The sequence below is a fragment of the Micrasema longulum genome, unplaced genomic scaffold, assembly GCF_059751315.1.
Source record: "Micrasema longulum isolate JH-2025_06_02 unplaced genomic scaffold, ASM5975131v1 h1tg000024l, whole genome shotgun sequence".
NCBI classification, from domain to species: domain Eukaryota; kingdom Metazoa; phylum Arthropoda; class Insecta; order Trichoptera; family Brachycentridae; genus Micrasema; species Micrasema longulum.
In genome coordinates, this window is record NW_028277232.1 from 202,847 (window position 1) to 226,066 (window position 23,220).

Below are 23,220 nucleotides of genomic sequence, written 5' to 3' on the forward strand. Positions count from 1 at the left end.
AAATGGAAATTTCGTTAGTGTTGCTAGAGTAGTTAAAATTTTTACCCTACTTTGCTCATATAAGAGAAAAAATGAAAATTGAATATCGGATCAAACAACGCCGTGGTGGACGGCGCATAAAATATTATTTAACAAGATATAAAAATATCAGTTTTATGTAAAATAAAATAAGTTTTATATTTTAAGTTCAAATTTCATTAATTCAATTACTCTTATTAAATGACCCTTTACTTATTTACTTTGTTGTATCAGTTTTTTTTTTACCTTACATTTGTGTTATGGTTATATTCTTCGCGATCTGGCAATATTACTCAGTGTATTCAAGTATGCGCGCGGCGAAAGTGTGTCTAAGTGGGGGAATTATTGGGCACAGTCCGATGTATTCAAATATGATTCTACGCTCCTTCTGAACTATTCTTAAATCTATGCATGCGATATTAAAAATAGATTTTCTAATATTAATCAACGACACAAAAAAAACTAAATTCATTTTTTTTTTTTACGAAAACGCGAGGTTTTTTGTCCCGCCTGAATATTTCGACAAACGGTTCATCCGCGGTATTGAATTTACACTGACGATATGTTGACAAGCTTAGTGCAAGTTATATGACACCGAAATGCGAGTGTATTGTGAAAATACGAAAAGACAATATTTAGAAATACATCGCTGGATCAAATAATTGATTAATTTCACTCCGTTTGAGCCTGAATGGGGACATGCGGCACTTAGCGCCTTCCGGGTCCATGCCTAGGACCTCCAGGCCACGAGCGTTGAAGTGGAAAGAAAGTGAGCGCGGTACCGGCGGGGGACGAGTATATATACGCGGAGACTTGTGAATGAAGAAAGCATTACGCATTCGTTATCGACGCGGGCAATAAGCGAGCTTACACGAGCTCAAGTTCAGTGACATTTCTAGAGGAAACCAAAGCAACATGAAGTTCTTGGTAAGTTACATCTTACATTTAAAGGATTATTACAGAGGAAAAATACATTGAATACACGATTAAAGACGCAGTAGGGTGGGGTTGGATAAAAAATAATAAAATGCGGTTGTTAACGAAAAGGCGGACTGTAAATGAAAAACGAATTTCATTCGTTTTGGGATTGGGAAATATTTGAAGAAAGATAAACAATGTTATCCACGACGCGGGACGATTCCAACAAATGTTGTTTGGTTTTTGTTCTAAATCCGAATCTTCTAATTTTGAATTTCTTCTATCTTGATGTTAGGTAGGTACCATAATGATGGGTTAAAGGAAGGATGGGAACGAAAGGTAACCGGCCAGGAATAGTATCGACAAATGCTGTTATTTACTTCACAGCAGTATTCGTTAATTTATTAGGAATTAGACTGATCAATTCTTTTTTTTACAATTCCTAATAAATCATAATACTAGTTTTTAATTTATAATAATTATAACAATTTGTGTTAGTGATAATTTTCTCATAAAAAATTCGCATGGATTGTGTAATAGTTCAATATTTTACTAAAACAACGACTTCTCATATAAATCCAAAAAACATCAAATTACATCAAATAACTCAAAATGTATTTTTAATGCAATATTTGAATTTGTCCAAATGTATGTAGACAAAAAACGATTTCACTCCTTCGGGCGACATTATTAACAAATTGCAAAAGGGATGGAGAATACCTTAATAGGGATGGAGAATACCTTAATATTAAGTCTAGGCATTAAAGCTAGGCCACTAAACCAGCCAATGACAGGTCATAACCTTTTTAAATGCCTAGACTTCCATATTACCGTCTTAAAGGTACTCTCCATCCCTGTTGTAATTTGTTAGTATTTTGAATGGTGTTTATTGAAACATGTTATGAATTTTTATATATTACGTGCATGTATTCATAAACCGATTTATTTTTTAAAAATATTATCACTCGTCAGCCATAAACCGACATTTAACTTATTTTTTAAACATCGTTAACTTTTTTTTGCTATCGATTAAAAAGTATATGGTTATTACCTGATTTAAATTTTCAGAAAACTGATAACTTGTGTTAACTATTGCAAAAAATATATTTTTATTAATTGCCTAAACAAACGATGCATTACGGGAATCACCAGATATCATTGTGTAAGGCGAAGATTTTATTTTATTCCAATTAAAATATTAAAGAAAGCGTTATATTCAACGACATCTTATCGATCAAACCTTGTTCTCTCAAATTAAGAGTTTCTTATTTTTATTATTTATTATTTTAATACATAATAAAAGTAATGTAGGTTATGTAGAAGCATGTTACTTTTGTATATTATATTAACACGAACGACCTTTTGAAACTTTAAAAACCTGTTGCGCTTCACTTTGCAAAGGTCAAACATCCACCATTGGTATTCTATAACGTTCCACTTTTATTTTATTGACTATTTTTTAAATGTCAGTATTTCTTTATTATGTAATTGTTTTCCAAATACGTTCAATACCAATATGTAGGAATAAACTGGTTTCTTTTTTAAAGTTTTTATTATCATTTTATAACAGCACAAATAACAAAGTATATTTTGAAATTTTCCCAGTTTGAAAACAATACATTTTTAAAACTATGCTAAAGTAAGAATAATGAAATCATAAAAAAATTTCTATGGATTGAATAATGAAATAATTTAAATAGTCTGTACGGAAAACTAATCATTTCTTGAGCGATTGCGAAAATTTTGATTTTTACTTAAATATAAATAACTATACTCTTATAAATCATTTTGCTATTTTTGAATAGAAAATACTCAGTTTTATTTACTCAGTAAAAATCAGATGCCGCCTATATAACGCCTGCATAACACCTATTCTCCTTTACGGATGCGAATCGTGACACCTCAAAGGGCCCAAAGCAGCAAAATTCCGAGTTTTGAGAATAGGTGTCTCAGAAAAATCTTGGGTGTGCGGTGGTTTGACTTTGTGAGGGATAAATTAAAAAGAGAACGGACGCAGCAAACTCCGGTGACAACTGTCACCGAGCGGAAGCGATACCGTTGGCTTGGCCATGTGCTGCGGATGCCTCCTGAAAGCCTTAACCACGCTTGCCTACTTTACAAGGCATCAGGTTCTCGACGTCCTGGACGTCCACTGCTGACTGCTCGTCGGCAGTTCGTGTCAGAACGATGGGACGCGAACCTGACTCGAGAGGATCTTTGTGGACACCATATGCTCCAACTAGGCAGTGGACATGGAATAATGAAAAATTGATTAATTAAAAATGCTTTTGAAAAAATACGCATCGTGTATAGTCCAATCAATCTTAAACAAACTTTTTTTACATATACGTAACAAAAAGTTTTCTTAAAAATCGTTCAAATGTGCCTGCTTACAAAAGCAAAAATGTTATGTTTACGTGGTTCACCGATAGCCACTAACACATTGACAAATGCTTATTAAACATTCAAAAGCACTGTACATAAACATATTATAAAATATATGTATTAGTAACCGGACATTTGTACTGCTGGAAAAAACAAAACTCTAGCCGTTTGTAAAATATTTCCTATAATATTTTGAATTATTTGCGACAATATTTTGAGAATGCTCAAATATTTGTAGACAGGCTAGATTTAACTCCCTGTGAAGTTATTTTAATCAAGCTTTTTTGCGACAGAGACGAAAATCAATTTTGAGGAATAAATAAGGAAGTCTACGCATTTAGAAGGCTTATGACCTTGTCAGCCTCGTGGCGTAGTAGTCAGGGCGTTTGCCTACCATGCAAGAGGCCTCGGATTCGATTCCCGACATGGTTAAAATGAAATATTTATTTAAAACGGTGATTTCACCCTAGAATATTTCATCGTCCCTGGACTGGTACCTGAAGCGTAAGACTGATCACCTTACCTTTATGTTACAAAATTGATCGAGATATGCTGCAATTGGTGTACCAATCCAGTGCTCTATGGACGGGGAATGATGATGATGATGATGGCCTGTCATTGGCTGGTTTAAGTGGCCACTTTACATGCTTGCAACATTCACAATTCGGCCTATGTTTAATCATCAACATTTTCTCAACTCTTCCATCTGATGACGTTTGTGAATTGATGAAGTAAAATAGCTGAAACTTTTGTTTATGTGAGGGTGGGTTAAAATTAATTTTGGTATTTACGGATAGATCATTACATTTTTCTTGGTTCGATTTTTGCATTTTACAAGTCAATACGAGCCTTTTTTGACCTGGATAAGTTGTATGCTACCAACGATAATCAACAATATTTTGAGTTTGTCCAAATTTTGGAGACAAGTACTGGATTCAACCTCCTAGGGAGCTGTTTATTTTTATAACATATTACAAAGGAGATGAAGATCATTTCAAAGAAGGATTTTTAATACTTCTTCTTGGTGATAGACCAGGTGAATTTATCAAAGATGTTGTTGCGTTGCCTACTATGAAATAATTCAATCAGATAAATGTTACCCGCATCAATAAAGGTTTCAGCTCTTTGACTTCACAAACATCCAGAAGAACCAAAGGAATATAGACGTTTAAATATAGGCAGAATGGTAAATATTTCACAGTGTGTAAAGTGGCCACTTAAACCAGCCAATGACAGGCCCTGTAGATAATTTTTAAAAAACTCAGTGGCTTATTAAGTAAGGAAGGAAAGAAACTGAAATCTATTTAACTACATTGTAATGCAATGAATATTATTCACAACAACTAAAAAAAACGACACTGTACAATAAAAACACAAGAAGGATAAAATTCATATATATGTTTGTGTATGTGTATATGGTTGTATGTATATGTATGTGGCTATATGTATATAACTCATTCTTATATTTTCCTACTTTAGTGTAAAATACATAGTTCTTTCCACTGCAATATATATGTACTATATGTATATATATATATATATTATACTTTTATGCAAAGATGATTTTTTTTTCATATTTTTTATTTTCATTATTTTTCGTAGTCATTTTTATTTTTGCGTCTTTTGTATAAAATACATGTCTGTCTTTATATGTAAAAGCCTACTAGGCGTTTAAATAAATAAATAAAGAAAATAAATAAATGTCCATATATATATATATATATATATATATGTGGGTATGTATGTGTATGTTTGTGTGTATGTGTAATGTATTTATTTGAATAGTAGTTGCACAAATAAAATTTTAACACCTAGTCATACTATGTATATATATATAGAGATATATATATGAACATAAATGTTAGTCTGCCCCAGCACGGGTATGATCCTACGAGGCATTACTTTTTATTATAAAATAAATAGAATTATATTAAATTAAATAAAAAAAGATGCCAAGACTTCCATATTCCCTTCTCGTAAAAGTATATGTTACACTACCAAAGACGAAACCATAAACGTATCGTCTTAATTCAGGCGATAAGAAAATAGTGTAATTATAGAACCTGTATTATAATATGAAGGAGCGTCCCCCGGCTACGGAGATGTTGCGCCAATACGCGTCTACTCGCCCGCCCCGCCTGCGCCTTCCCATTCCGACGCAAACCGACTCGGGGCAACTTTCAATTTCATCCGACTTGATGGTCTGGCCCCGGTAACGATTGCAGCGCGAGCGTCGTTTGAGGTAAATTACCTCACCGCTCTCGAGATGCGAGATGCGAGATGCGCCTCGCGGGGAGAGGTGACAGATCTTAGGTAATCGTTAATTCGAATCTCGGGTATTGTGGAATCGGATCCGTTGGCCAACCACCTCGTAACCCACATCTGCATCTGCTGTTCTCACTGTGTACGAAGATTATACCGACATGTCTAATTTGATGTTAAAATAAATCAAATCAACTACGTTTTAACCACTTTTTTTTTTTCTACCGAACGGTTTCAAAGCTACAGCAGCAGGTTTACTTCACTATTATAACTGACTGCTATATTTATCTTATATATAAAACAAAACAAATTATAAATAAACCAATTACAGGTTTTCATAAGTAGCATCACAAGTTAAAAAGTATTAACAAACATAAAATGAACAGTAATCTTATGTAAATCCAAAAGAAAAAAAAACACTACGAATTATTTTGAAAGCAAACGCCGCACGTCATTATGATTATTCGCAAATAAATCTATGTTTTATGATTTTGTTATTACATTAAAATTATTAAAAGTTCGCCATAAATATAAATTTTGCCTGTAATTAGATGAGACAAGAGGAATGTGAAGAAGAGGGTTATTCCTTAGAACTTTTGGAGTAACATTAATAGACAGTTTAGGACCGTCAATTGAACCAGAGTCAATTTTTTCTAGATAAGTTATATCAGCTATTTCACGACGTTTTTGCAGATGTAATAGGTGATGGTTTTTTACAAATTTGAATGTATTGATGGGATTTAACCTCAAGTTTCAACCGGAAACAAATTTCGTTTGAATATTTTCAATGCTTGATATCTGCATATTGTAGGTAGGAATGCATATTTGTGATGCATATTCCAAGTTGCTTTGCACCAATCAAGGATTTTGAGTATCTTTACCATGGTGAACGACTTCTGTCCTTTTTATTTTATCGATGTTTACTAAATATTACATATGGTGCTATCAAAACAAATATATTTTTCTTGTTAGGATGGGAAGGATAAGTGGTTAAAAACAAAGTCGTTATTATTTATTTTATTATTAAAAACAAAGTGGTTATTATTTATATGAATAACCACAAAAACACGCATTAAATCTAAATTTTGTTTTGAAAAAGATAATAATTTAAGCACTACGCGAATATTAAATCAATCCGCTATTTAAACCCTTAAATATAAATATATTTTCATTTATGTAGGTACCTGATCGAAATACAATAAGTAGTCGGGCACTATCTAATCGCAGACGATTGCGATTTACGTGAACTATATCAAAGACAACGAAGAAATTGTCGAAGTTACCGACAAAACTGTCAAAGTTACTGACAAGCTTATTACAATATTTATGTATTGATTGAACGTGTTAGTCAGCTTTTTTTTCCATTTTTCACGGCCAACCGAACAATTTTTGTTCAAGTTTATTCTCTTAGAAAATAAACTTGAAAAATGGAAATCCATATTATTATAATACATTTTAAATAAATCAGGTTTAGCAAGTAGTTAATAAGCACTTTAAAATTAAAAAACCAACACCACAACTAAATACCTATTTGTTCATTGATATATTTGTTGTACACGGTATATACGGCGAAAAAACCAAAAAAGAATAGCAACAGATAACACAAAAGCATGTTTAATATCACATTGTGATTAGAAAAATAACTCTAAGACACCTTTTTATGTACTCTTTTTTAATAATTTGTCGTAGCATGTAATGGATTGATGCAATATTATAATTTAAAAAACGTTTTATTATTATAGATACTAGCAATTGCGGTCTTGACAGTAGCAGTGGCATCTCCGCAGAGGCGTCAGCAACCCAAGCAACAGCAACTGCAGCAGCCACAGCAACAGCAACAGAGAAGTCTGGACCAGCAACAGCAACCCAGTGACCAGGACTACCGCCAGCCCATCAACGTGCCCGACTTTAATCAACCTCAACAGAACTATAAACAGGACGCCTACAAGCAGGATGCCTACAAGCAGGATGCCTACAAGCAGGATGCCTACAAACAGGACGCCTATAAGTCTCAAGACTTCAAAGTTAGAGACTCGGATGAGAGAACCACCACTTGGATCCCCATCATCAAGTTCGCCAAAGAACAAGAGACTGATGGAAGCTACAAAACATCGTAAGACAAAATTTAGTCACTTTACAATAAATTATTGATCGTCATTTCCAGATAGTGGCGGTGTAATGCGCAACAATTAAATGATCCAGCAAAGCATTCGTATCCAAATATGAGTATTCAATCGGTAAATTATCAGTAGACATTCAAATGTTGTCTATATCCAAGCGGATGAAGATCACAGTTTTATGTGTGAAATAGAACCAGAACGCCGGATGAGTGTTTTCAACTCGGTGGCTGCTCTCAAATAAAAACCCTGAAAAAGTAAATCGAGTGGAGAAATATTCAGGATAATACTGAATTATTTTCGCAGTATAAAAACAAAAAAATCTTCAAATATAAAAATATTTTTGAAGTCATTTAAATTTTGTTTTCAAATCAAAATATTCCCGAATTGTAATTGAAAATCTAATGATAAATTAAAAATAAATTTGTCCGTTTTGTAGTATGATGGACAGCGCGTTTGCCTACCATGCAAGAGGTTTCGGGTTCGATTCCCGATATGGTGGATATGAAACATGTATTTAAAAGGATGTTTTCACACTAGAATATTTCATAGTCCCTGGACTGGTACCTGAAGCTTGAGACTGATCATCTTAACTTCATGCAACAAAAATGATAAAGTTACGCTGCGATTGGTGTACCAGTGCAGTGCCATATTCACTGTTTACTATGGATGAGGGTTTGATGATGACAATGCGATTATTAAAACGAATTCGCACTGCCAAATGAATGCATTTGGCTTTTCTGTTTAACCTTTGACTAAATGAATACGGAAATGCTGACGTGAAAGTTTCATAACATTAAAAGACAACAAAGAGAATTTCTGACTGAAATACGTGTTTACCATATTACACATCATTAGAGAATATTTTCTAATCCAGAATAAAAAAATGACTTCATACTTTTTCTTCTTGCGTAATATGAATGTCTCTAATGTATTATTCGTACAAGAAGAGAAGCGCTTCTTGAACAGTTTAATAAAAAAATCGCCATATGAAACCTACCAATTTCATGTGTCTAACAAATGTTTTTAAACAATATTTTGACTATGCAAATACACGCTTCACTTTTTGGTGATTTTTTTTACTTTCGCCCCAAAAAATTTAAAAATCTAACCTTTTTATTCCAGCTACGAAACCGGGAACAACATAATCGCTGAAGAGACAGGCTTCCTGAAGAACAACGCGGAGAACGAGATCCCGTCCCTCGTCCAACACGGCTCATACTCCTACAGCGCTCCGGATGGCCAGCTCATTACAGTCGAGTACACTGCGGACGAGTTCGGATTCCGGGCCACTGGCCCCCATATTCCTACGCCTCCTCCCGTGTCCCCGGAGATACAGAAGGGACTGGACCTCATCTATGCTGGCATCAAGGCCAACGAGGTAAATCTTCACCGATCTTCATATTATATATGCATTATGGGTGGGTAAGACTATTAATTTATTGATGCAGTCCGTTAATCTTGATCGTGACATATTTTAGACTTTGACTTAAGAACGTTGAATAAAATCTAGAGTTATTTTTATTCATTGCACCGACTTGAGTAATTCCGAACAGAGCACAGGGTCATATTTGGGGTCCAATTTCTTGGAATCTATGAAATATAGATTAAAAGGTGTTTCCAGTGTGTTGTAGAATATCTCTAGTTGGTTATGGTTATCAATAATAATAGTAAAATGTACTTAAAGCGACGTTTTTCCAAATAAATAAAAATGCAAAAATACCCAAAACATTTCCTTACATATTTTTTTTCAAAACTTAAGCTATTTTTGTTTTTTTTTTTATTTTGATGGTTGAAACAATGCAACAACAATTAAAGGTGATTTGTTTAATTATTTGATGATTTTCTTAAATTCGAAAGATTTCTCAAAAAAGCATTAGAGCTTTGACTTAAACGATTTATTTTTATTAAAAACTTTTTACTTACTCTTAATAGATTACCCTTTTTAAATTCTGAGTCGATAATTTTCCATATAGTTCCATGTGTCAACGGCCGATCAAAGGCTGACAAAATATGAAACTATCGTGTTTGATACTTAGAACACTTGTTTTTACACTGGATATTATTATGTACATACTTAATAGGTCTGTTATGCTATCAAAACGGCTTGGAAACGACGCTATTGCGTATTCAATATTTTGATCCTGGAGTTTTAAACTATCAATCTTACACTCGTTATTTTGCGGTTTTGGTTTGCAGAAGATACTCAAGTTTAGTGTTAGAGCCCGAAAAATTGATAATATAATAATAGTCGGTATAGTTCTAGAACTCACGATTGCGTTGAAATTCTTTTCATTACATTTACATTCACATTACTATGTTTAATTTCAAAACATCTGGATAACAAGCAGATCAGTATTTTAAAAACTTTTCAATGTGGGGTGTTACACTATCAATACGGTTAAAGTGTGATACCCCCTAATAGTAGATAAAATGTTGCGTCGCGTCGATTACAAATTATCAAAACCTCTTTAAATTAAAAGTAATTGTATACCTATTTATATTCATATTTGCCATTTCAAATGGATTTTTTTTCCATTCTAATAGGACAGTGGGTTTATTCATTCAATACAGGATCCATGATTTTATTCTGCAGTCTGTAATGCGTGCGGAAATCTCCATTCTACAATATATGATGCAGATATACAATTTTGAAGAAATTAAGATTTCCGTTTAAGTTATAATAATTCATCTTAATCTGAAGCCCGTATATCCGCCAATAAAAGCAGTGTTTCAAAATCATTTCATACTTAATACTCTTTATAATGTTTACTCTAGAATTGATTGATTGCGTCTATCACTTATATTCGCGCACGGGAATTAGAGGCGTATTATGGTATCAATGATAAATCAGGGTCATTTTCGTTAAAATTTAGCGAATTGCTTTCCCTGTAATTTGATCCTCGTAAGCTAAAACTATAAGCCCTATAAGGTAAGAAGAACGGATAGTCAAATAGATTTACAAATCAAAAAGTTAGAGACTTAAATTTAATAATTTTAAAGATGTGTTGACCTTTTTTACTTCCTCTTATGTTGCACGTGCAATACAACGAGAAATAAATAATATTTAATTTCACGACAATTCTCTTTATATTTGTGTTATCATAGCAATATTTACCTCTCAATTTTTATAAAATTAGTTACAAAAGATTACTTTTCATTTCATCATCATCATTCCCTTTCCGCACCTTATAGTGCAAAGGACACTGTATTGGTACACCAATCGCAGCGTAACTTTATCATTTTTGTTGCATGAAGTTAAGATAATCAGTCTCAAGCTTCAGGTACCAGTCCAGGAACTATGAAATATTCTTGTGTGAAAACATCCTTTAAGATAAATGTTTCTTATCCACCACATCGGGAATCGAACCCGAAACCTCTTGCATGGTAGGCAAACGCGCTGACCATTATACTACAAAACGGACAAATTTATTTTTAATTTGTCATTAGATTTTCAATTACAATTCGGGAGTATTTTTATTTGAAAAACTCTATTTCATTTTCTAATAGTGAGTTATTTACAACTCGTTGAAAATGGCCCTCAAAATTAAATATTTGGGTAAATCATAAGAACGCAAATATTTCTTTTAAAAAAAAAAAAAAACAAAATTTAAATGACTTCAAAGATATTTTTATATATGACGATAAATTTTATTTTTTTTACATTGCGAAAATAATTCAGTTTTATCCTGAATACCATCAGATTTGTCTCGCTATTTCATAGTGAGATATGAAAATGCTTAATAAAAATTCAAATCGGGATATTTTGTTTTTGCAAAAAAACTCATGAATAACTTGTATGATTGTTAGTACCCACTGAAGGAATCTCAAATTTTACATAGCAGAAATATATAAACGATGTCAACCGTTTAATTAATATTTGCAGGAAAGACAAGCTAGGGAACAGAAAGAGCACCCGGAAGAGTATGCCAAGAAACAAGCTGATAGGGCTGCTCTGGACTTCGCAGGACATTACTACCCACAATGAGAGTACCTTCACAGATCATCGCTTACTGTTCTAATCCTTCACTTATCTATGTATTTATACTTTCTTCCATACCTTTATTTATCATTTGAATTCTTATTTTGAGTACTCCAGGGCCCCGATTACAATGGGAAGTTAACAGGGTTATATTCGACCAGCTATAAAGAAAAATCGATGATTGTGTACAAAAATGAGTTTATTTGCGTGAACATTTAAAATATCTTCATCGGTTACCTATATTTTCCATTGTAATCGGGGCCCAGATCTTTATTCTCATCTTCTTAAATATTCACTACAATATTAATATATTTTTAACTCTGACTTCGAGGATGCAGTATAGAAGTGGTGACACTTCATGAACTCCAAAATAATATTCTCTCTTTTAAAGCATAAAAAATATGTTAATAAAATTAATGAATAGATTTGATGACCATCCATTAACGGTTCATTTATAGAAACATAAATATGGCAAACTTTTGGATTCTACAAATTTTTTTAATTATAAAAGGTGGTACATGGGAAATACGTTTCGTCGTATAAGGGGTATCGTCAAATATTTCAAAAAGTGTTTTAAAACTTTGTGGAATTCGAAAACCGCTTTGTCGTTTTATGTTTTTGTTTTCTATTCTACATTACCATAAACATTAATGGTTTTTCTATAATGCGGGAAATAATCACTTAATTTACATTCCGATAAATAATTTTTCCTGTAAAATTTCCAAAAATAATTATTTTAAAACATTTATTAATGAAAGCACTAAAATTTAATTTTTAATTATCATTGTTTATTTAAAAATCCATCTTGCTTATATTTTCCATTTATGCTATCGTAATCTGTGATATCTTTTTATAGCTATTTATAAAATTAAACCCTTTCTGTTGTCTTTTTCTTGGCTCTTAAAAATAGTACTTTGTAGAGTTAATAAACGTTTGTACCTGTATTTATTATCTTGAAAATATTATTATTTTAATAGCTTACAAATAGTGTTTAAACTAAAACGTTCCTTCACTTATTATATGTAATTCACTTCTTCTGTGTGAGCTATTATATTTTTTCGTATATTCTTACTTATAAAATGGATATTTTATAAATTGTACATAGAACTGAAAACAAATAAAATATTATGTAACAAATTTTTGTCTCTGTTTCTTTGAAAATTTACAAAACAATTTAGGTACTATGAAAATCTGACACCAAAACCTTTTTTTTCATTGCATAATTGCATTTTAATTTTATGAAGTACATACATAGGTTTGGTAGGAGATTTCCACCTTGGATGATTGCCGCCTTCTTCAGTCTGATAAAAATAATATATTTAATTGGGGAACTCTGAATCAACTACATTTTAATGTTTTTAAATGTTATGTTTTGTCAAATAAAAGGACATTAAAAACTATTTTTATACGGTACTGTATGAGAATGTATTCACTTAAACGAACTGCCACTGTCAAAGATCTGGGAGTTATGTTTGATGCTAGACTAAAATTTCATGCACACATGGGCACTGTCTGTGACAGTGCACGCAAAATGTTGGGATTTGTTCTCCAAACAGCTAAAGTGTTCTTGAACACTCGTGTTCCTAGGCTTCTTTATAATTCATTGGTGCAAAGCAGACTTGAGTGTGAATCTTTTATCTATAAAGTTAAATTATGATCATAAAACGCTCTAAATATCCTTCGTTATCATTAGCTATACACTTACTTGCACGCTATGCAAATGCAGCATGTACCAGTCATTTACGTCAGTGGTTCCCAGAGTGACTGCATTCGGAAGCATGTTCGAAAATCTTTAACCATATAACAGTACTAAAATTATTTCTGATATAATGTTGTAGTCTGCAAGAGTGTGCACGATGTGAATTTACAAGAGTGCGCCTTGCAAACCTTGAAAAAAATAGTTTTAAACTGATAAAGTTTTCTTGTTTTTTTTTTTCGTTATTAAAACTGTTTTATAATTTCAATGCAATATTTTAGGATGTCTAAGAAAATATGAGATAATAAATTATAACATAGCAAACCACGAAGAAAGCCCGTAAACAACCAGAAAAATAAAAAGCAAAATAAGTATAGCGGCTGAATAAATTGGGTTTATCAGAATCAACTCCTTGCAAAGGACTTAAAAAAACTAATGTTGCGACTTTCTTGGTTAGGTATATTTGCTTTCATCGTGGCTTTCAATATTAAAACAAGAAACTTCAGAAGCCTTAATCTCAAACTTTTTTTTTTTTAGACTATATGTATATATCTCCTTTATCACGCTTGACAAAACAAATACTCACCAAAATAAGCATAAAATTACAAGTTATATTGAGTTCAACAAAACAGCTACTTCAAATTAAAGAAGAAGAGAGAGAAAAAATGCATTAGTCTAAGATATATACCAAAACATTTTAGAAACCAAATGTACCACAAAAACCAGGTTTGGAAATGTCCTGGATGCTTGAAATTCTACAAAGAGCCTATAACAGATAAATATATTCAATGCGTATCATGCCTTGAATAGTAGCATAATATGTGTATGACGTACTTTTTCATCGTGACATTTCAATGTGGTACGTGTGATCGCTTGATATAGTGCGTACTCTTGCCGAGTCACCGTACGGACTCTTTCAATGTGGGTCTACAGTACGTAAAATTACTGTTTTTTTTATTAAAATTTTGTTTATATTTCCTCTGATTTAAAAAGGGTTTTTTGTACCAGACTTTTTTGTTAAATTATGACTTAATACTAGAAAGTTTAAGAAATCGCTTTAATGATGTTTTTATTACTAGATATAGACAAGAAACCAAAAAGTGCGCACTCTTAGAGTACCCTAACTTATTGTCATACGTACCGCAATTATTGCATTTTGTATTAAAATTTTACTTGAAAAGATTTTAATAATTTAAAAAACAATATTTTTTTAATTATAACTAAATCAGTCAAAATATGATATAAACAATTAAATATAAAAGTAAAATTGATTACTGTACTGATGTATGGACATAAAAAAAACTTTTTTTTTTGGTAAAAGGTAGTAAACATAGTAAAAGAAAATAAAAAAAAAACGTAAAAAAAAAGTTTTTTTTTTTATTAAAAAAACAAGATACGATTTATAAACAATTCACATAATAATACTAATACTTTTGATAGTATATCACCTAGAAAAACGATTTAAAAAAGCGAATAACATTTGCTTGCAGGGAAAAACTTTGTTATGGATTAAAAGTTATATGCTAAATCGCACATAAAGAGTAAACATTTTAAATAGATAAAATTGTAAAGCTATAAAATGTTGTGTACCAAAAGGTACTATTTTAGGGCAATTATTATTTATTATTTATGTAAATGCAATTTTTAGTGAATACTTAAATAATCTCTTGAACTTGAATAAACTTGAATAGTAAAATAATCTCTTAAGCTATGGTTTCCTAAGACAGCGGTACCGTCACAAAGCGGCCGTCACGGGACGGCGGATGACGTCATTAAAACGTTGACTATGTAAATCAATGGCGCTGGTTTCCTAGAGAGCGTTGACCGTGAACGTAACGTCGAAGCAACGGTGCCGCCATTTGCAGGACGGCCGTCACAGCTGTGCGAACTGTTTTCGAACGGTTTTTGTCGCGAAGCGGTGACCGTTTAGCTGTCAAAATGAGTGCAAACGTGGTGCGGAATGTTGAAAATGACGAAATATTGATTAATTTTGTAAAAATCATGACGATTTATGTAATGGAAGGGCAAAGACTATTAAAAAGTCGAGTTGAAACAAAGTTCGTGAAGAAATATCGGGACAACGCTTGAAATATCAGGTATGTACTAAAATGTAAATAACAATAGAATCATATAAAAATAACAGAGCAAATGTTTATAAGCTACAAGAAAAAAGCTAAGCATCTATCATAATGTTATTTTTCTAATTCAAAACATTTATTATAACATTGTTTATACGTAATAGATTCCAAGGAATCCTAACCTATTTATTGTGTCTGCAGATAATTGGTTGAATTCTATATAAAAATTTCGTAAGGTATCCAAAGTAAAATGCTTTTATTGGATTCAATTATCCTTTTATTTTTTTTATTTACAAGGGTGTAAAATGTGACGCATTTTGTCTTGTAAGGACATTATCAAACTTTTTATTAGGTTACCTTACCAAATCCTAACCTATTTTGAAGTTGACATTTTATGAAATAACACACAACATTTCAGATTAAAAGTCACATGGGTGTGATTTAAAATAAGGAGTTCTCCATGAATATTAAAGAGCCAAGAAAAATGCCTGGAACATAATCTTAACAGAGTTAGTTTGATGAATTTTAAATAAAATATGCCCTTTGAACATGAAATGAATACAACAAATTTGTCGATGGATACAAATAAGTATACCAATGTAATTCTTGTATAAACATTACTATAATATTTTTTCTGCATTAATTATTACATTTATTTATTCTAGAAAGCTACAAACACCAAAGAGTAGTCACCAATATAAACAATTTTTGTTACAACTGAGAGGGAAAACATTTTTGAGAAGGGAATACTGAATTTGCGTCGTAGGTGAATTGGTTCAGGCGAATAAATCTCACCCAAATGATAAAAGTTACAGCTCTTTTACTTCACAAAAGAAAACAGATGGAAGAGTTGAGGAAATGTGATGTTAAAACATAGGCAGAATGGAGAATGTTACAATGTGTAAAATGCCTACTTAAACCAGCCTATGACAGAGCATAAGCCCTGTAAGTGCCTAGACTTCCATATTCCCTTCTCGAAAATGTTTTCCCTCTCTGTTGCAACAAATTTAGAACTAGATAACTCCCTAGGGAGGAAATCCAGCCTGTCTGCAAACATTTGGACATACTCAAAACATTGTTTTTAATGAGTAAACTTATGGCACAGAAAAACGATTAAATGTAGACATACTTGGGACTTATTAATACATTTGTTCCAGGATTCTTATCACCGAATTCAATTAAATAATATGGTATGTAAATGAGCTCCCATTTATATTTGAGACAAGTTCAAACTAGTTTTATAGTAACTCCATAAACACCAGTAATAAGTTCTTATTTAGATACATAAGGTAGGTTGCAATAACTTTCCTGTATATTCATTGTGAATTTTATTTTCAGAATAAGTACATACTACAAAATTATTTTCACCCAAGTGCAGATCAAGATACGAGTAGTGAGAGGGTAGATACTCTCCCGATAGTACTACTAGATTTGCTGTGCGAGTCGAACTCAAATGTTTGCCAGCAGAAATTACTAGGCTCCCGAGCGATTTCTTCACTGCCTCAAAATGCAAGGACAAGGGGACATTCGTCAACGACCTACGACTCAGACTCGCAGACATCAGACAAACACCAGGCATCCACCACAGTCCAAAGAAAACCTTGATCCACAAAGAACTTCTCAACACGAGCCACGTATTTATATTTACTGACTGCCACAGAAGACCATTCCAGAACGCCATACAATGTAGAACAGACGGGAGACAAGACTTTCTGAAATCTACCTTCACCCACAGCAGTACTTACTTCGGACTCACCAGATCCACCTCCAGGAAGGCAGACACTCCCCTGAAATGAACACTTCCCAGAATAATACTGATCATAAAAACAAAAATGTACTAATAAATATGAGCAAACTATTTTTACCTGGATGCAAATTATGTTTTAAATACCTCTTATGAATGTACACATTATTGTAATTCCATTTTGTATTATAATTTTATATGTATTCTTCTCCGTTTTTTAGATCATGAGAAATGTAGTTTATACTCACATAATATATTTTCTATTACATAATATTTATGTAAATTTAGGATTATAATGAAAAATCCTCAAGTATGCTATACTAAAATGATTTCGTGTTTAGCATTAGGTCTTATACTCATATATATACATATAACTCATAAAATATTAGTTCTTTATACAAATATGAACCAAACTTTTCTCCTTTAAATATCTCTTTGTAAAAAGAGATATTTAAAGAAAAAAAGACAATAAATTTAAGTTAATTTAAAAAACATCTTAAAAAAATAATAACATATTATGGTAAAAAAAGCAATATATTATTTTTAAATGCTATTCTAAAAGTAATTCAAATAAGTTTAAAAATATAAAACCAGCAGTGAAAAAAGAAAGAATAAAAGTCTTTCAAGTGAAATGTAAAAGAGCATCAGAAATTCAAATATATTAAAAAAATATTTTGTACTTTCTCCAGCCTGTCAATATAAGTAATGTATTGTGGATTCCAAATTATGGATGCAAATTCTAGGTGAGTACTTACATAGCTATAATAGAGTAATAATGAATTGATTACAATGTCTGCTTTGTAATGACAAATGTATTCTTTATGTTTGTTGTTACTATGTAAAATACTATATTATATTTTGACAGACTAATAAAATGAATTTAATTATGATTCAAAGAGGTTGGACATATACTTGTATGATAGGGAGCAGATGATATTCCTAAAGAGTTAAAAGTTATACAATACTGTGTTGTGGGGTACATAAATTATTAGTTAAACGCTGAAGACATTTTGGTTTCGAACTTACAGTTTGTAGTTATGTATATTATTACATAAGAAAATTATAAGTATCTATTATGGTGTCTGTAAGAAGTAAGTGTATAATAATTGAAATTTTTCAGAAGAAATCTGTACAGTTTATATATAGTAAGCAATATTAAGTTCTGATGTTCCAGTATAAATTGTTACTATAATATTTACAAGTTCATAAATGAATATTAAAGAAAACATAAAGTAAAGTGAATTCTGGTTCTTTTGTTTTACAAAGAGAGATTTAAAGAAGAAAAGTTTGGTTCAAATTTGTATAAAAGTACAAATATTATATGAGTTACATATAATATATGTGTATAAGACCTAATGCTAAGTAATCTCACGAAATGTAAGAAAGCATCAGAAATTCAAATGTTTTAAAAAATATGTTGTACTTTCTCCAGCCTGTCAATATAAGTAATGTATTGTGGTTTGTAAGTTATGAATGCAAATTCTAGGTGAGTACTTACATAGCTATAATAAAGTAATAATGAATTAATAACAATGTCTGCTTTGTAATGACAAATGTATTCTTTATATTTGTTGTTACTATGTAAAATACTATATTATATTTTGACAGACTAATAAAATGAATTTAATTATGATTCAAAGAGGTTGGACATATACTTGTATGATATGGAGCAGATGATATTCCTAAAGAATTAAAAGTTATACAATACTGTGTTGTGAGGTACATAAATTATTAGTTAAACGCTGAAGACATTTTGGTTTCGAACTTACAGTTTGTAGTTTATTTATTTATTTTATTTTATTAAATATTTGGGTAAATCATAAGAACGCAAATATTTCTTTTTTTTTTAAAATAAAAAATAAGCATTGAAAACAACAATTTTTTAACATAAAAAGACCAATTAAGTTTTCATAAATTAAAAAGATATAAACATTAAATGTGACAAAAAAATAGATAAGAATTTTAAGTGAGAAAAGAATAATTAGTTATGTATATTATTACATATGAAAGTTATAAGTATATATTATGGTGTCTGTAAGAAGTAAGTATATAATGATTGTAATTTTTCAGAAGAAATCTGTAGAGTTTATATATAGTAAGCAATATTAAGTTCTGATATTCCAGTATAAATTGTTACTATAATATTTACAAGTTCATAAATGAATATTAAAGAAAACATAAAGTAAAGTGAATTCTGGTTCTTTTGTTTTACAAAGAGATATTTAAAGAAGAAAAGTTTGGTTCATATTTGTATAAAAGTACAAATATTATATGAGTTACATATATATGGGTATAAGACCTAATGCTAAACAAGAAATCGTTTTAGTATCGTTATCGTTTGAAAATTTTTCATTATGATCTTAAATTTACATAAATATTATGCAATAGAGAATATATTATGTGAGTATAAACTCCATTTCTCATGATTTACAAAAAGGAGAAGAATACATATAAAATTATAATACAAAATGGAATAACAATAATGTGTATATTCATAAGAGGTATTAAAAACATAATTTACATAAAATTTTGCATACTTTAAAACTATGTAATAGTACTTAATGTTTCCTAAATAAAAGAAAAAAATATTTCTTTCTCTTATTTCTGTTTACAGGATATCATGATTTGTTCACCAAAACACTAGAAATTGGCCCTGTGAAGGAATAGAACGCACCAAGATCAGTTACAAATAAAAATGTAGTTATTGCATATATTATTTTTATTTAATCAAAAATATACACCTTTTATTTTATAAATTATTATGTAATGTATTTTTTAAAATTATTTGAGTATGATCTTCTTCTTCTCTGGTCTCAATCCTGGGATTGGCTGGCAGCAATTCCTTTCATTCTTCTCCTCCATTCCTCCCTGTCTTGTGCGGCTCATTTAAAGTCAACATATGATGAGCAGCGCACGTCCTCTAATAGGTCCTCCAGGTACTCTCGGCGTGGGCGTCCCCTAGAATTTGTTCCCTCAGTCATCCCCTCCATTGCACATGCAGGCCTTCTTGACGTATTACATGACCGATCCATTTTGCTCGCCTTTCGGACAAGGTCCTGAGCAGGTGCCTTCCACCTTCGATTATTTGGAGAACCTCCTTATTTGTAATGTGGTCTCTCCAGGAAATTCCTAGTAGTCTTCTATAGGACCACATCTCAAAAGCCTCTAGTCTCCGTTTATCTCTTTCGGATAGTCACCATGTCTCGCAGCCATACATCAAGATACTCCATAAATAGGTCTTGATTAGGAGTATTCTTAGTTTTAGGTCTATATTATTTGATTCTTTTATTTTGGACCTTTTATTAAATGCAAGTCTAGCTTGATGTATACGGCTGTCGACCTCGCTCTTAGACCAACCGTCCCACGTTATTTTGCTCCCGAGGTAGAGAAACTCCTTGGTGTTCTTTAGTGGTATTCCCAACATCATTACTCTCATCTGGTGTTGCATTCGGCCTACAGTCAGTAGCTTTGTTTTGTCTTTATTTATCTTCATACTGTAGTTATTTTGAAGAATGCTTTCCATAGTTGTAAGGGCTCTTGCAGTTCTTCTTCACTTTCAGCAACCATAGCAATATCGTCAGCAAACCTTATCATATCCCATTTAGTATGATATTAATAACAATAATTACAGGATTAAATAAACTAAAATTAGTTATTATATAGATGTGATTATAAGTAATTATGATATTTTACAAATTGCAAATATTTATCTATAAATCCAACATACTCAAGGAATACTATTTAAAAGTTTAACATATAACATCAAATCAGAGAGACTAAACATATATTATATAAACTATAAATCATATATTTGTTTTTACATTATAAATTTAAGATGTTTCTATCCCCTTGTATCAAACACACACTCACCCTTTCCACAAACCCACCCTCACACTCATATACACTAACTCTCATATTCACATACCTACCAAAACCTCACTCAACTCCAGCAATATTACAGCACATTTAAATCAAAGCTTTCTCTCACTCTCTAAGACTTGCAAATAAATAATACAATAATAAGCTCCACTCGTTTGACGATAACAGCCGAACCTCGCTTCTAAGTTATCGTTTTGAAATTTACTCAAGAGTAAATATTCTACTTTATGCATGGAAAATATATATAGGATCAACATTGAAAACGCATCCAATGTAGTAATGGGGGATTTAAATTTTTGTACACCTAGAGACTAACTCTCAGGTATTGAGAGTCTCCAAGTTTTTAACCAAAGGGACATGTTTCTTAGAAAATTTTTATGATCTACACTATCTTCTCTAATGGGTTCCTTGTGAAGATTGTTGAATCTCTGAAATTCAAATACACTTTACCCATTTACAATCTTCCACCATCTACAAAATATACTTTTAAAATCTAGAGTACTCTCGGGTTCTACAAACAGTTCTGGATTTCTAAGCGCTACGCACTTTAAACCCACCAATTGTTTTCTCATTAAAAACTTTTAACTCTAGGGATACATTTTGTTTTAGAATGTTGCTTGGATATAGGACTTTGTATGATATCATGTGCCCAAATTTGATCAAGGTTTTTTTTTCAAGATCATTAATGAATTTCGAATGTTGAAATTGAGCGTCTAATATTATACTGAAATCATTTAAATGAGGATTATTTTGAATTGATCCAATTATTGCAAACACACTTAATTAAATGTAAGTACAGGATCAAATTTGAAAAATAAAGTTCTACTATTATCTAAAGGGTGAGGTAAACTAGGGAGTAATATTTTATCTGTTTGAAACAATTCAAATGCCTTTTTTGTTAATAGCATTATTATCGGATATCAAAGATATTGTGTAGTAGGCCTTGTATACAAACTCCTGACGTCACTGCAACCTGTGAAGATCTATTGTGATGGATTAAATTAATTAAAAACAACTACTGCACAACATCATTATACTTACAGAGGAATATTTTTCTTTAATGAAATGAACAAAGATAATAAAAAGTACAGTCAGGAATACAATATATTTAAGAAAGAAGTAAAAAATTACATCTATAATTCTTCTTTATGTAACACTGATTGAAAACATCGTTAATATCTTTTTTGTAATTTATTTATGTTATTCTAAAATAATCTATTATAAGACGTCACTCCCCATTATGTACACAAGAATTGTTTATTTCTTTTACGTAATGGGAAACGATAATGTAAATATATGTAATTGATTAATGAAAAAAATTGTATTTAATATTGTATTTAAATTTGTTATTAATAAATAAAAAAAAAAAAATCTATTGCACCTCTAACTTTAAGAAATCCTCTCATACAAAATAAGCCGGATATAACTACATTTGTTCTGGACACTGGCTTCATTATAATATAGTCCGGTGTTTTTCATGCCAATTGATGTTGATGTTGAAATAGTTTGGTGACTAAATTCGTGTATATCAGCAGAGTCGTCTTGAATCTGGAAGATTTATCAAAAGTTAATATCTATAGGCATTAAACATTTACGTATTTAAATTGTCAAATGAATTGACAGAAACGATACTTACATATTGCCAAAATTATTATTCATTACATACCTCATTACTATCCCAGTACCGAATAGCAAATAGGCCCTGGAGTTCTACTGGTATTTTCTCATCTCGTTTGTGTCCTTCCAAATCGAGTTTTACTAGAGTAATTATGCGCCTCATATTTTCCTTCGAAAAACAGTATTTCTCCTTGAATTCACTGTCTTAAAAATCTTAAAAAGAGTTGACTCTTTTTTTAATACAATTTTCGTGCACGAGAAGGTCGCATGCCTTCGAAAATGTTTAAAATGAAATAAAACTGTGACAAACTATTCATAAATAACGACAAATATGACAGATCGCATTCTAGGGCATATTTTTGACAGATAAGCTGCCGTGGCCGCCAGATATGACAACGTTTTCCTAGGAAACCACTCTCTAGTCACCGTTTCGGCGGCCGTTCACCGCATCACCGTTCGTACGGCCGTTAAGATATCGGCACCGTTTTCCTAGGAAACCCAAGCTTTACGGGAGAGTGAAAATA

At 31.5% G+C, this 23,220-nt stretch overlaps 1 protein-coding gene and 1 long non-coding RNA gene across 3 annotated transcripts; both read left to right on the top strand.

Annotated features, from left to right (window-relative positions):
* Window positions 1–792: 792 nt before the first annotated feature.
* LOC148285545 (uncharacterized) lies at window positions 793–12,819 on the top strand. Its single transcript, XM_088243775.1, has 4 exons — window positions 793–945; window positions 7,326–7,696; window positions 8,826–9,081; window positions 11,587–12,819. The coding sequence occupies exons 1-4, from the start codon at window positions 934–936 to the stop codon at window positions 11,686–11,688; spliced, it is 741 nt and encodes a 246-aa protein (XP_088099901.1). The 5' UTR covers window positions 793–933; the 3' UTR covers window positions 11,689–12,819.
* Window positions 12,820–15,265: 2,446 nt separating this feature from the next.
* On the top strand, window positions 15,266–17,817 carry LOC148285546 (uncharacterized). 2 transcript variants are annotated; one of them, XR_015825590.1, is made up of 3 exons: window positions 15,266–15,474; window positions 15,875–16,055; window positions 16,795–17,817. It is a non-coding gene; the product is annotated as an uncharacterized LOC148285546 (long non-coding RNA). The 2 variants fall into 2 exon arrangements; XR_015825588.1 differs by having other exon boundaries at window positions 15,271–15,474; window positions 15,875–15,965.
* Window positions 17,818–23,220: the final 5,403 nt, after the last annotated feature.